Below are 14,021 nucleotides of genomic sequence, written 5' to 3'. Positions count from 1 at the left end.
ACCCAAACCTTGTCAGCATACTCTATTATTCTCCTGACCACAGTGATTGGTCCAAGGTTCCTGGATGGTGCAAACAGTTTGCACTTGGCTACTAACCTAAAGCTTGGCAGTTCAAACCCACCCAGTGCTAGGGAAGAAAGGCCTGGAGATCTGCTTCCGTAAAATTTACAGCTAAGAAAACCCCATGGAGCAATTTTCCTCTGTAACACATGGGGGTCAACATGAGTCGGAATCAACTCGGGGCAACAGGTTAATGAGACCCAACCCTGGAGCCTTAATGGAGCTAATAGAATAGAAAGACTCTCACCTGGAGTTGCTGGACAGGCAGGATTTAGAGCTGCCAGTGACTGGCTTGCCATTCAGAGAAAAATTAATCCCGATGGCATGATTTGAGCACCTGTACCTAGACCGGCTGCCGTCGAGTCGATTCTGACTCATAGTGACCCTATAGGACAGAGTAAAATTGCCCCACAGAATTTCCAAGAAGTGCCTGGCAGATTGGAAAGGTGGTTTTTTGGGCACCTAGACATGTCTGAAGGTACATTTCAACTTTTGTTTGTGAGCCAGTAATTTGTTTGCTCAAGTGAGGTTGTTAAACTTCTGACACTTGCAGAAAGAAGAGCCTAGAAAGGCTTCTTTAATAACCCCCTCTCTGCATCACCCCTTTCCCATGGCCCACAAGTAAACCCACTGGCCAATTATCAACTGTTAGTGTGGAAGAAGGGCAGTTATTGAATGGCAATTTCGATGGCAAGAAGGATGGTCAGGATAGGCTATCAGGTGGAGATGGGGGGCCTAGGTGAGGGAAACCTAGGGCAAGAGAATGCTGGGGGCGGGGAGATGGAAAGCATAGGTGAGAATGTGACTGAGACCAACCTTATTTACTTCATTGCTGAACTTGAGGTCTGCACGCTCCACCCTCTGCCCTCAGATCTCACAGATAGTTTCAGAATTGCAGAAATGCTAAGGTCAGCACTGGGAGAAAGCTTAGAGAGCATTAAACCGCCTCCTCATTCTATAGACGAGGAAACTAAGGCCCACAGAAGGGGAGGAACTTGCCCACTATCCTACAGCTACTTCTGGGGCGACTGATGTGTAAATATTGGAATACTATCCATACCGTTGTCAAATCTGGCTCTGGAGTCAGATAGGCCTGGGTTTAAATTCCAATCTGCCATTAACAGGCAGCTGTCCTTTTCAGTTTTATTTACCTGCACTGGGTCTCAGTTTCATCATCTGTAAAATGGGGATAATAATAATATCTAAACTCCGAAGGTTATTAAGATGGATTTTTCATGTAAAAAGCTTAGTTTAGTGCCTGGAACATAGTAAGTACCTGAGAAATGTCAACTGCTATTATTATTATTCCCAACTCTAAAAATGAGAGAACTGTCTGGGGGCTCTCACTTGTCTTCCTGCTTGGTCTTGAACACTGGGAATGAAAAAGAAGGGTATCCAGAGGAGGCGTTCCTGAGAATGGAGTTGAAAGCTTGGCCAGAAGACTGTGGGATTCTCTGGGGAACCCACTGGTAGTATGGAGGAGGGGGGACCCCAGAGCCATGCCAAAGGAGCCTCCCTGGTCACATTCAGAGGTAAATGGTGAGCCACCAGCAGAGGGAAAGCTGGACAGTCCCTCAGAGGGCACCACTCCCTTACCTGGTAGTCAGACGGCTCCTCAAACCTAACTCCCAGGTCTAGAGAGAACCTAGAGACTAAAAACTTATCCCCTCACTAGAGGAAGTTGCCTCTGATGGGGTTTTGTGGGGAAGGAACCGTCAGAGAAGACCCTTTCTTGAAGCACAGGGTCTTGCAGGGTCCTAGTCAGAGGAGGAAGGCAATAGAAGGAAGGAGACACGATCTAGTGGGATGTGGGGTGAGGAGAAAAGATGAGCAGAGAAAACAAGCACACAAAGGGGGGCAGCCCTGGACTGAGGGTGGGGAGTAGAGTGGGATAGGAGCTACACTCCGGATGACCTGTCATCCCTGATATAAGCTGAGAGTTGGAGAGAGGGATGGGCACTCTCTGGGGGCCATGGCAGGAGGCAGGGGCGACTTGCCAAGAGGCAAGGAGAAAGTGGGATTGTTTCTGCTCCACTGTCCCAGCCTCTCGTGGCTTCACCCAGAGCTCTGGCGGCCCTCCGCAGTTCAGGACTCCAAGCTGCCCTGCAGCCAGCCAGCCTGGGAGCAGGTTCTGAAATCACAGCCCCATGTCCCTTCCCTGTTCATTCCTCCCTCAGGCTGCCCCAACCTAAACAGGACAACCTGGGCAGGGGGGCCACATGCTGATGGAAAAATACACACTCGAGCTGGAGAAGGAGCTTTATTTGTATGTGTTGAATTCCCTCAGCAGCTGAAGGATAAATAGCTAGTCCCCAACCTTAGCTCAGAGACTGCCCACAAGGTGGGTGGTAAAATCTGTTCTTATTTAGATAACTTTGTGGGGGAGGCTGACAGGGAGACCGGGGGCAGCAGGAGAGGGGAGCTTGGAATCTGAAATGTTTATATGATCAGTCATGGATGTCATCTCTCAATTACAGGATTGAAGTTGAGAAATTTCTCTCAGCTTGCTTGTCATCATAACAACAGACTGGCAAGTGGGCAACAGCAGCTCTTTGGGGTTCACCAATGGTTGGACTCCTGTCTTCATCCACCAGTACCTTGCTAAGTATTCAATGTTAGCATCATGCCCGGCCTGCACTGGGGGCTTTATAAGCACCATTGCATCAACCCTCACAACAACCTCAGGAGTTAGGTATTATCATTATATTTTATGGGGGAGAAAATTGAAGGATAGAAAGATTGAGAAGTGAACTAAGGTCACAGGTGGCGGGGCTGGAACTGGTCTCCTTGACCCCAGGGTCCATGCTTTTAAACCTTCTCCATCTTTCCCTGGGCTGGGAGTAGAAGCCTGGGCTCTTCTAATCCTCAGGCACGTCGTTTCTGTTCTCTGATTTAACGAGTACATCCTCTGTACTTGGTAAAAAAGGGAGATGGATGGGTAAATTCTTATAACTTTTGGCTCTGGTATGTCTTGAGATTACAGAGAAGTTCCACGTAGCCAATATATCCCTGGCAGTCAGACAATAAACACAGACACAAATGAACATATTTCCAGGTAGGTACAGTGCCATGAAGAAAAGGAATCAGGGTAACGTGCTACGGGCCAGAGTGACTGGGGTTCTGGGTGCTCCTTTAGATGGGACAGACAAGGACTTTGAGGTCAAAATGGGGAGGCATTATGGAAAACGTAGGATGTGGAGGAAATAGCAAATGTGAAAGCCCTGAAGCAGGAGTGAGCTTGGTACCTTCAAGAGATTAAGAATAGGCCAGTGTGGCTGGAGGGTGGTGTATACTGGGCAGAGGGGAGAGAGAATGCAATGAGGACAGTTAGGTAAAGCAAGCAGGGGCCAGATTGTGCAGGGTCTTATGAGCCAGGGAAGGATTGGATTTTTTTTTTTTTCCTAATTGCAAAAGCCACTTGGAGGGTTTTAAGAAGGGGAGCAAAATTTGGTTTACATCGTTAAAAGATTATTCTTGCACTGTGGGAAGCAGGGTCTGTAAACGGTCAAGGGTGGAGGCGAGGAGACGAGACAGGCTGTGACTACAGCGCAGGTGAGAGGTTGCGGCAGTTTGAACTGGTGTGCTACATGTGGAGGCAGGGGCGGCTGGTCCAGCTGACCGGGCTTGGTGATGGCTAAGATGTGTAGGTGGCTTTGGCCTGTAGAGGGAGGAACTGAAGTGCTCCTTTCCTAGTTCTTCTCTAAATCCATCTTTCACTTCACATCTGGGATTAACCCAGACCAGTCAGCACGCAGCATTTTCCTGGCCAGCGATTGGCTTCTGGGTGGTCCAATCGCAGATCTTTTGCTCCCCGGGAAACAGAAGCCTCTGGCCTGCTGGATGTGCCCTCACTGTTGCTGGAGGGCAAGCAGCTTAAGGAACAAACAGCCTAAGAGAAAACTGATACTACGGATGGCAGGTAAAGAGATAGAGATTTTTACCATGTTGTTGAGCCTTTAAATCGACCGACTCAGATGCCTGCTTACCCCCTGGACTTGCCAGTTAGTAAGGCAAAGAACTTCCTTTATTACCACGTTTGATTTGTATTTGACTCACTGAAAGCATCCTAACTGATATACTAATAGTATCTAGACACCCCAAATGTGACTTAAGTACGCATGAGTATGAGACAAGTTAAGTAATTCCTGGGCTTTAAAAAGAGAACAGTAATTGAGAAGGGAGTTCAAGAATTCTGTAGAAGTTTTCTGGTTTGAGTTTTGTGCTCTTTTAAAGAACTATCTACGTGGGATCAAACTGATAACTGCAACTAGAACGGTTTTAGATAGGAAGCTTAGGGGGCAGTGAGTTAATGTTAATGGCGGAGGAACAACTCAGAAAAAGGAGGGCGAGAATGGTCGTACAACTTGAATAATGTAATCAATGTCACTGAATTTTACATGTAGAAATTGTTGAATTAGTGTATGTTCTGTTGTATTTTCAACAACAAAAAATTAAAAAAACAAAATAAACACCTCATCCCCACTAGAATGGCTATGATTAAAAAAAAAAAAAAGGTGCTGGCAAGGATGTAGAGAAATTGGAACCCTCACCCACTAGTGATAACAATTTCTCAAAAAGTTACATGTAGAACTACCACACGCCCCAGCAATCCCAATCCTAGGTATACACTCAAGAGGTGGAAACCACCAAAATGTCCATCTACAGATGACCAGATAACATGTGGTGTATACAGACAATAGGACATTACTCAGCCATAAAGATAAGTGAAGGCCTGATACGCGCCACAACATGGACTAACCTTGAAAATATTTTGCTGAGTGAAATATGTCAGTCACAAAAGGCAAACACGGTATGATCTCACTTATATATGAAATAGACAAATAGAAGCCAAAGCTCATTAGTGGTTACCAGAGGTGGGAGGATGGGGGGAGGCGAAGTTATTGCTTAGGGGGCACAGAGTTTCTGTTATGGTGGTGGAATGATTCAGAAGAGCACAGTTATAAAGGCTGCACAACATGAAGAATGTAATCAACGTCACTGAACATTACATGTAAAAATTATCGAATTGGGAAATGTTTTGATGTATATTTTTTACCACAATTTAAAGAAAAACTTAAAAAAAATCTGTAGATATTAGAAATTTATAAATTGGGGAAGACAAATGAAATTTATATTTTTGGTATATGCCATTACCTGTCACTAATCGGTTATATAAATTTACACTTATCTTGCCCTCTTCTTTGCACAAGTTCACCACCACACAAACCATACGGGAGGCTGCCACTGAGTGAAGGGCACAAAGTAATTCGCAGGTGGATGAATGGAAACTGCATATTCAGAGATGCATTTTATGTCCCTGGTACCTAGCCTAGCATGAAATCATTGCTCTGCTGGGATACGGACAAGGACATCACAGTCTTTACTCCTCTGTCTAGGCAGTCCTAATAGCTACATTCCTCAAAGTCTTTCACTTGGCACGGGCAATTTCTTCCCATTGCAGCCGATTTCTGCTCAAATCTGTTATCTCTGTCATCTAAACGGAATAATAAAGACAAGTCAAGTAATTATAAGATCATGTGTAGGGATTCCAGTTTGGCACCTAGTTAAGAGCAGTACTTGTCATGAAATGAAGCTAGGGAGAGAAAGGAATTGTAATAATCCCCATTTTAAGTTTGTGTGATTATTGGGTTAATCTCATGTCTGATTTCGCTCACCATTATATTCTACAACACTAGCAGAATGCTTGGGATGTAGTAGGTGTTCAAATAAATATTTGCTGAATGGATGAAAATCATACCACAGTAACTGTGGCCAGCTATGTAAATCACAAAACGAAAGCTGCAAAAAAAAAAAAAAAAGGGTGTGGGGGGAGCACATTGCTTTTATTCCCACACTGGACTAAGATTCCTGAAAACCCAGAATCCCTGAGAGCCTAGTGGTAATGGAACTGTTTCTAACAGCAGCTTTACATCTATGTCAAACATTCAGTGTCCCTAGTGATGGCAGTAAGTTGGCAAAATAAAGGACAACAATTCCAAATATTTTAACGTTCTGATTATAGAACTATCTGGCCAGTTCCCTTGCAAACACACATTCGGGATAAACACATAGTCAACATTTAATGGTTATTTATTTTTCAGGTCAAGAGGTTTTAAAATACGTATGTACAAGATAAATAACAGATAATACTCAGTGAATCACTGTAGTGCAGAATACATAAATATACAGGGTTTGTTTTACAGGATACAAAGACTGTGTCATCAAATACTAAGAAAGACGTTCAAGAAAGGTAGGCAAATTAGACCACCTTGGCAGAGAACGAAGATATATTAAGTAATAGCAAGAGAAACCCCCTAAACATCTGGGTGAAATTTCTTTTCCATCCCTCCCAGTTGCCCGGCTTTCCTTTTCTGTGTAGCGTTGTGTGCCTCCGGGTCACTGGCCTCTGGTAGATTGTCCAGCATCTCTTCCTCGTCAGCCTTAGAAAGAGCAGATAGGGTGAACAATTGCCAGGATGATGAAAAAGGAAGCTCTGTATTTTCCAAGGGCTTCTTTGTTACCTCTTAAATGTAATATTCTTTACAAAAGTATCTTCTTCAATCTTGCATGTTTTAAGTTTTTATGTCTCTTCATAAGTAAAACAGAACTGCTACTTAATTTGAAGGATATGGTAACACAGCGAGAACCAGGATGTGATAATCTCCATGTCTGCAATCTGCATTTTGAATGGCTCCATAAGAAATGTCAGTTTTCCCCTCCTGCCCTGTACCCCTCTTCCCCTGCACTCCTCCAAATATAGTCCCTTCTTGGTGTTAAAAGGAAGCCCTGGTGGAGTGGTGGTTAAGAGCTACAGCTGCTAACCAAAAGGTCAGCAGTTTTAATCTACCAGGCGCTCCTTGGAAACACTATGGGGCAGTTCTACTGTGCCCTATGGGGTCGCTATGAGTCGGAATCGACACAATGGCAATGGGTTGTTTGGGTTTTCGTGTTAAAAAATTTAGAAAAAAGAATCTGAGTCACCTCCCTTCTATCCCTGCTACCCCCGAGAAGTATAAAAAAAATTAACCAGATGTTGCCTGCCCTCTAGTGTTGTCAACAGATGATAACTGTTAGGAAAAATCAGTTGGCTGAGCTACTAGGCTTTTTTGCTGAATAATTTTTTAGAAGATTGCAACAAGAGAAAAGAACTAGCCATTCTAGGGTACAATGCAAATCTAGCAAATTTAATAACCATTACACCTATATAGATAGACACACTCGAGGGTCTGGCAACAGTAGCAAAAGCAGAGCTGCATAAACATTATACCTTCTGTTTCTGTCTTGCATGCTTCTCCGTCCACCGCCTGGCATTCTCAAGGAAGACTGGCTTATTATATTTATATTCTGAGGACTGAGATGAAATTAAAGAAAAGAGTCAATGGAGAGAACAATAATTTGTAATGGTAAGCTCCAGCTGCTGCAGCCATAGACAGCCAGTGGATGGGGAGATTAGGTATGTACTGTAGGGAACACTTACTATGTCAGCCATGAGTGGGTCATCGGGGTTGGGTTCTGACATAAGCAGCTGAATTGAAGTCAACACAGTTGCAATGTTGAGGGATGGTCTCCAAGCACCCTATACACAGACAGGCAGTTGTTTCTGTATTACTAAGAATGTGATACTCTATTTCAGGCTTTACAGATGAGGACAAAAGAATGCTGTAGAGTCAACCTTTTACCCACCACTCACTTTTGGTGGCAATTTGAGGACATCTAGACAAATCCTTCCAGCAGAATCAATGTTTGGATGGTAGATTGGAGTCAGAAATCGGATCTTAGGAGGTTCAAATGGGTACCTTTGAAAGCGCAGACAATGGACATATTTTCATTATAATGCTGGTTCTTAATACATTATAAACAGCCTCCTGGTCACTAACATGAAAAATAAATAATTCTGTTATTATAGAAAAAAAAAATCAGGAAGACAGCCTTTGGGAGGCAAACCTTCCCTCCCTCCAACTTTTCCTTATGAAAAAATTTCAAACAATTAGAAAAGCTGAAACCATAGTATTAAATACATCAATTTAATATTAACACCCATATGGCTTCAAGCCATTTCACCCACTAAACACTTCAGCAGGTATCTCCTAAGAATCAAGACAATCTACTACCTAACTACTATTATTATACCTATGAAAATTTAAAATAATTCCCCAATATCATCTATTCAGTCCATATTTATATTTCCTCAATTGTCCCCAAAATGTCCTTTACAGCTGGGTTTTTCAAACCAGGATCCAGTCAAGATTTATATATTACATTTGGTTATTACGTCTCTTTATTGAGAAACAAACCCAGGGAAGTTCCAGTTGATCTTCAGACCTGATGTACTACATGATTAAGCTAACTTTCTCAGGGCCTTAACAAGTTTGGCCTGGATCTAACCTGGTGCATAACTCCCCACTGTACACAAAACTACCACAACTACAACTCACTTGATGAAAGACTTACAGAAGACTCAAATTAAAAAGGGGCCTTAGATGTGATCTAGCCCATTATTTTTGAGAAGGAAACTGAACTCTAGAGATAAAATAACTTGTCCAAGGTCACATTAAAAAACCAAACCAAACCCGTTGTTGTTGAGTCCATTCTGACTCATGACGACCCCATGTGTACAGAGTAGAACTGTTCCATAGGGTTTTCTTGGCTGTAATCATTATGGAAACAGATCGCCTGGTTTTTCTTTTGTGGCACTGCTGAGTGGGTTCGAACTGCCAACCTTTAGGTTAGTAGTTGGGCGGGAACCATTTGAGTCACCCAGGGACCTAAGGTCACACTAAGTCATGACAAAACCGAGGATTAAAATCCAGGTCCTTTAACCCCAAGATTTAATGCTCTATCTACTACATTGCTCTCTCTTCCAATAACTGCACTTCACTCTGTAGGTTTAGAATCAAATTCACACTAACCTCTCAGGAATGATAACTTCCAGCTTGAACACACCTTTTGCATAAGGTGTGTTGGCTCCACCTAATATTTCTTAAAAGAAAAGAAAAAGTTAAAAGGGAATCAGATGACTTGAATCATCACACCACATGGACCTAATGAGGTCTCTGGTCCTAACAAAGAAACTGGGTCTAGGCCAGTAATGCTCTCTTAGGGTGTTAACAAGTCCTCATGCAATGCACCACAATGCTGATGTACCTAAAAAGTTGATGGTGTCACAGCTAGGACATACAGAATACCCAAAACAGAAGTTGTAAAATGCGGGCAACACACTGAAGACAGCCTGCAGATTGGTTTTATTTGGACTGCAGTATTCTAACCACTTACACTTCCTGCCTGGGCTAGATTCAAACATTTGAGATGGTGAACTCTAGTCTAACCATTGCTTCAGAGCTGATGCCCAAATCTTGGCTATAAATCAGCAAAAGGTATAATAAAAGGCCAGAGAAATAAGAAATGTCAAGCAAACCTTTTATGAATGCAAACAAATTAGGATAGAAAGATGGTTAGACACTTTGTGCAACTGCTCCCCACTTTAGAAAAATATACAAATGTTGAATTTCTGCACAAAATTCAGTAGAGTTCTGACTCATCACAGACATTATGTGGTGATACGCACGAGCTCGAAGATCATCCATCTGGTCCTTCTCTTGCCAACATGTGATGCCTGGGGGTGGCTCTGTGGCTAACAGGTTCAGCTCCCTCTTCAGACGTGTAGCTCTCTGCATCATCTCCAAGCAGAGGGAACCACACACAGTTCACCACTCGACACTAAGAGCTGGCTGGGACTCACTGGGGGAGAAAAGAGGCAATCGTGAAGTAGTCTGCAGTTGTTACTGTGCAGCTTTCAGCATTTGACTTCAACTGAGTGAAAGACAAAAAAGGCTCCTCTTATTAATCCCTATTCTGACAACGGAGTCTGAGTTTTCTCCATTTCCTTCTTCAGAACTTAGTATTTACTAAGCAAATAAATTTCAAACATAAAGAATAAGAAATGCAAGAAAGTTCTATAAACAATGCAAACACTAAAGATTTTTAAATTAATGTCTGTTTCCACTGATAAATCATAAAATCATGAGGACAGGGCCTGGGTCTGATTTTGCTCACCACTGTATGCTCAGCATGCCTGGTACAGTTAAGGAATTTGCAAAATAATATCTTTGTGAGGAAGTCTACAGATGCTTTACAAGGAGAGCAAAGAGTCAACACCAAGGGCTCCGCTTCTGAGATAATTGTAAGTTAGTGCTTAAATATCTGAGGTTCTCTGCAGGTATTGTGGATTCCACACCCTCCCTACTCTTCAGGGATCCCACTCCTTCAATTATTCCACTTCTCTCAGTATTTTCAATCTTTCCTTCTTACCCATCAACATTCAAATATGCTCAAAGTCTCTCTCATCTGCAGCAAACACCCACCGCACATATCCGCTTGACACCCCTGTGAACTCTCGGTTTTCCTCTGGCTACTGCCAAAGTATATGAATCCTTTGATAATGTGGTCAACATCATCTCCCAGTGTGGCTTGTCTTTCCACTTCTGGTGTCTTTTGATGAATATATACAACGTAAGAAATTTTTTAATCTTTTCCTTTATATTTGCACTTTTTGTGTATTACGTTTTCCTCACCCTCAAACTTAAAAGATATTTCCCTACATTATTCTTTTCAACATTTTATACTTCTGCCTTTTACATGTATGTCTTTAATCCACTGGGAATTGATTTTTGTGTATGTATGTGCTAAGGGTCCAATTTAAAATTTCCCCTATATGAATAACCAATTGTCCTAGCACCATTTATTGAAAAGTCAATCCTTTCCCTGCTGATATTGTCATAAATTAAGTTTTCATGTACGTGTGGAAATGAAATGAAAATGGAAGCATAATCATAGATGCTGCAGAGATTAAAAAGGTAACTTTTTACAAATTTAAAACTGGATGGAATAAATTCCTGGAAAATTTTAACTTTCCAAAATTGACTCAAGAAGAAATAAAAAACTGGAATAATACTGTGATATTTAAAGAAATTAGATTTGTGGTTGAAATGATAAAGAATTACAGGTGAATCTTACCATAAGCACGGTTTTGATATGCAGAATATTCTTTAGTTCTCAGTATTTTCTAATTTTCCATTATTTCTTCTTTGATACATCAGTTATTTAGAAACAGGTTTCTTCATTTTCAAACATGTAGAGGTTTTACAGTTATATTTGCTATTGATTTTTAACATGTGGTTAGAGAACAGTTTTATATCCTTTGGAATTTGTTGAGTCTTGTTTTATAAAGTTTAACATATTCATAAATGTAGTTTTGTCAAGTTTTGCCTTGTATGTTTTAGCGTGGACTTTTAGATACATACAAGTTTAGAATTTTTACATATTCCTAGCAAATTATAGCTTTTATTATTATTAGAGAACCCTCTGTTCTCTAGTAATCCTTGTTCTTTAGAGTATTTTTCATATTAAAGCTATCCCAACTTTCTTCTGGTTCGTATTTGCCTGAGATACCATTTTCTATCCTTTTATTTTCAACCTTTCTGTATCTTTGAACTTCAGATGTGCCTCTTGTACATACCTGCACTTTAAAAACCCTGTGTTCTAATCTAGCTAAACTGATCTAATTTAACTGGTGTGCTTAGGACATTTACAATTATTAATATATCAATTATCTATTCTTTTTTTTTTATTATTATTGCTGTAAAACCACCTGAAACTCAGTGACTTTATCATCTCGTTTACCTTGAATCCCTAGAATTTATGACTTGATGTAGCTGTTGCGGTAAAGTTTGGCGGTTCTTCAAAAAGTTAAGCACAGAATTATCATATGACCCAGAGATTTCACTCCTAGGTATATACTGAGGAGGATGAAAACATCTGTCCCCACAGAAACGTCCATCTCCTCCCGGCACGAGGACGGATGGGGGAGTTCTGACCACGATTTGACTGCAAGAACCTCCGGTCAGCAGCGGCTTTTCTGAGGCTCTCCTTTCAGAAAAGTAGGAGACTCCCGTATTAGAAAGAACTAGGACTCCTTTCCCCAAGACCTGCAGTGACCTCCTCCGGAGCGCGCGCTCTCCGCCAGAGAACCGGGAACTTCTCTCCTACCTGCGTTGATCGGCCTCACGAAACAACCTCGCGGGCACCACGGGGGACCCGGCGCTTGCGCGACCGGGGTCGGTTGGCGTCGCTCCGCCTCCCGCCCCGTGAGGGTTGCGATTGGTCCGCAGCAATCCCGGAAGAGGAACGCAGCCGCCTATTGGTCAACGCTTCGAGGCCGGTTTCCGCTCACGCAGCATTCGAATCCGAGCGCGCGCTGTGCGCAGCCGCTCAGTGCCTCGCGCCAAGCTGCTCTGAGCTGTGGGGATTCGGAGGTGAAGGCGGTGGGGCCTGTGCTGGGGGCGGGGAGCGCTGAACGTGTCTGCGGGTGACTGACACCTCCTGCCTCAGTGATGGTGGCAACGCCGTGCATTTATATATCGCTGTAGATTTGTTCGTATATCTCATCACTGATCCTCACAACAACCCTGTGAGGTAAGTCAGTTTTGGGATTGTTAAAATCAGAATGGCTTGTCCTAGTTCAGAGGTTCAAATTGGATTGCCTAGTTTGGTCTTCCCCAAAGAGAAGAAGACCAGCCTCTGGAAACGATCCCCTCGGAAAGATAAAGATTTTTGCTTGAGAACTTTCTTCTCTACCAACCTCATTCCCAAGAATGTACTTATGGTCGCATTTTATAATGTGGATTACCTACCGTCACGCATAACTTTTCTCTAATGACCCTCGGTGAATATATTGTTAGGCAGTGCAGACTGACTCAGTGGTTGATAATGGTTTCATTTGGACTACTGCCTTAATCTCAAGGGGACATTAACAAACTAGAGTGTATACTGATACAGACATGTTGGAGGGAGGTGGGGAAGCAGCTGGGAACCACCTCAGAGGAGGAGCAATAAAGGGAACTGGAAATATTTCATCTGGAGAAGGGAATAGATGATAGCTGTCTTCACTTATTTTAACTGGTTTTCACATGGAAGATTTTTACTGCTTCAGAGGACACACCTAAGGCCAGTGGATGACATTTTAAGGGATGCAAGATTTAGCTCAATACCATAGCTGGTCATTTAGAACTCTGAAGAACAAAACAGGTAAACTTGGGGGGTAGTGAATTCCCCATCACTGGAATTGTTCAAAGGAGCACTGGTGGCGCAGTGGTTAAAACGATCAACTGCTAAGGAAAGGTCGGCGGTTGAAACCACCAGTGGGGCAGTCTGCTTCTGTAGAGATTTACAGCCTTGGAAACCCTATGGGGTTGCTATGAGTCAGAATGGACTCGATGGCAGTGGGTGGAAGTGTTCAAGTGGAAGTTAGGTAATCACTCACTAGGGACAGTGCAAAAAGGATCCTTGCGCTGAATGGAAGTTTGGAAGAGATGACTTTTAAGCCCTTTTCCAACTCTAAAATGTGGTACTCTTCTTAACTAAAACCTGTTGCCATTGAGTTGATTCCGACTCGTAGCAACCCTATAGGACAGAGTAGAACTGCCCCATAGGGTTTCCAAGGAGTGGCTGGTGTATTATGAACTGCCAACCTTTTGGTTAGCAGCCAAACTCTTAGCCACTGGGCCACCAGGGCTCCTGACCAAGGAAGTACCTATTTATAGCTAAGCCAACCTTGATTCTCAGAGCTGCCTCTACCAGAGATGAATTCTCCATGAGAGCTCAAGGACGGCTCAGACCTGACTTGAATGTAAAGGATGTGGCTGGAACTTGACTAGCTTTGGAAAGCTAACTGGCAGAATGAGTGGAAAAAAACCCAAACAACCTCATCTCACTCATCTTAGCTTATTTTGTGACTTTGGAAAGGTAGTGGTATACGAGTGTCTTAGTTATCTAGTGCCGCTATAACAGAAATACCACAAGTAGATGGCTTAACAAAGAGAAATTTATTCTCTTACAGTCTACTAGGCTAGAAGTCCAAATTCAGGGCATCAGCTCTAGGGGAAGGCGCTCTCTGTCAGCTCTGG

At 42.8% G+C, this 14,021-nt stretch overlaps 1 protein-coding gene across 4 annotated transcripts; it reads right to left on the bottom strand.

The window, feature by feature from the left end:
- Positions 1-6,109: 6,109 nt before the first annotated feature.
- On the bottom strand, positions 6,110-12,181 carry UBE2T (ubiquitin conjugating enzyme E2 T). Of its 4 annotated transcripts, none has more exons than XM_064273390.1 (7): positions 11,074-12,093; positions 9,626-9,798; positions 8,970-9,039; positions 7,751-7,856; positions 7,538-7,636; positions 7,328-7,411; positions 6,110-6,500 (listed from the first exon to the last, which is right to left on the bottom strand). In XM_064273390.1, the coding sequence occupies exons 2-7, from the start codon at positions 9,735-9,737 to the stop codon at positions 6,375-6,377; spliced, it is 597 nt and encodes a 198-aa protein (XP_064129460.1). In that variant the 5' UTR covers positions 9,738-9,798; positions 11,074-12,093; the 3' UTR covers positions 6,110-6,374. The 4 variants fall into 4 exon arrangements, with proteins under 4 accessions (XP_064129460.1, XP_003410275.1, XP_023404033.1 ...); XM_003410227.4 differs by having other exon boundaries at positions 11,740-12,093; XM_010590212.3 differs by lacking the exon at positions 11,074-12,093 and adding an exon at positions 12,106-12,181 and having other exon boundaries at positions 6,111-6,500.
- Between the last annotated feature and the right edge of the window lie 1,840 nt (positions 12,182-14,021).

Source organism: Loxodonta africana, chromosome 20 (assembly GCF_030014295.1).
Source record: "Loxodonta africana isolate mLoxAfr1 chromosome 20, mLoxAfr1.hap2, whole genome shotgun sequence".
Lineage (NCBI taxonomy): Eukaryota > Metazoa > Chordata > Mammalia > Proboscidea > Elephantidae > Loxodonta > Loxodonta africana.
Note: the sequence above shows the minus strand (reverse complement) of the source record. Positions and strands in the feature narration are given on the sequence as shown.

Excerpts from the sequence above, each read along its gene's own strand:
- UBE2T (XM_010590212.3), bottom strand. The coding sequence starts at position 9,737 with ATGATGCAGAGAGCTACACGTCTGAAGAGGGAGCTGAACCTGTTAGCC. Across the intron at positions 7,637-7,750 it reads TCCTCAAATTGCCACCAAAA|GGTGCTTGGAGACCATCCCT; the intron begins GTGAGTGGTGGG and ends GTCTGTGTATAG. Across the intron at positions 7,412-7,537 it reads ACCCACTCATGGCTGACATA|TCCTCAGAATATAAATATAA; the intron begins GTAAGTGTTCCC and ends ATTTCATCTCAG.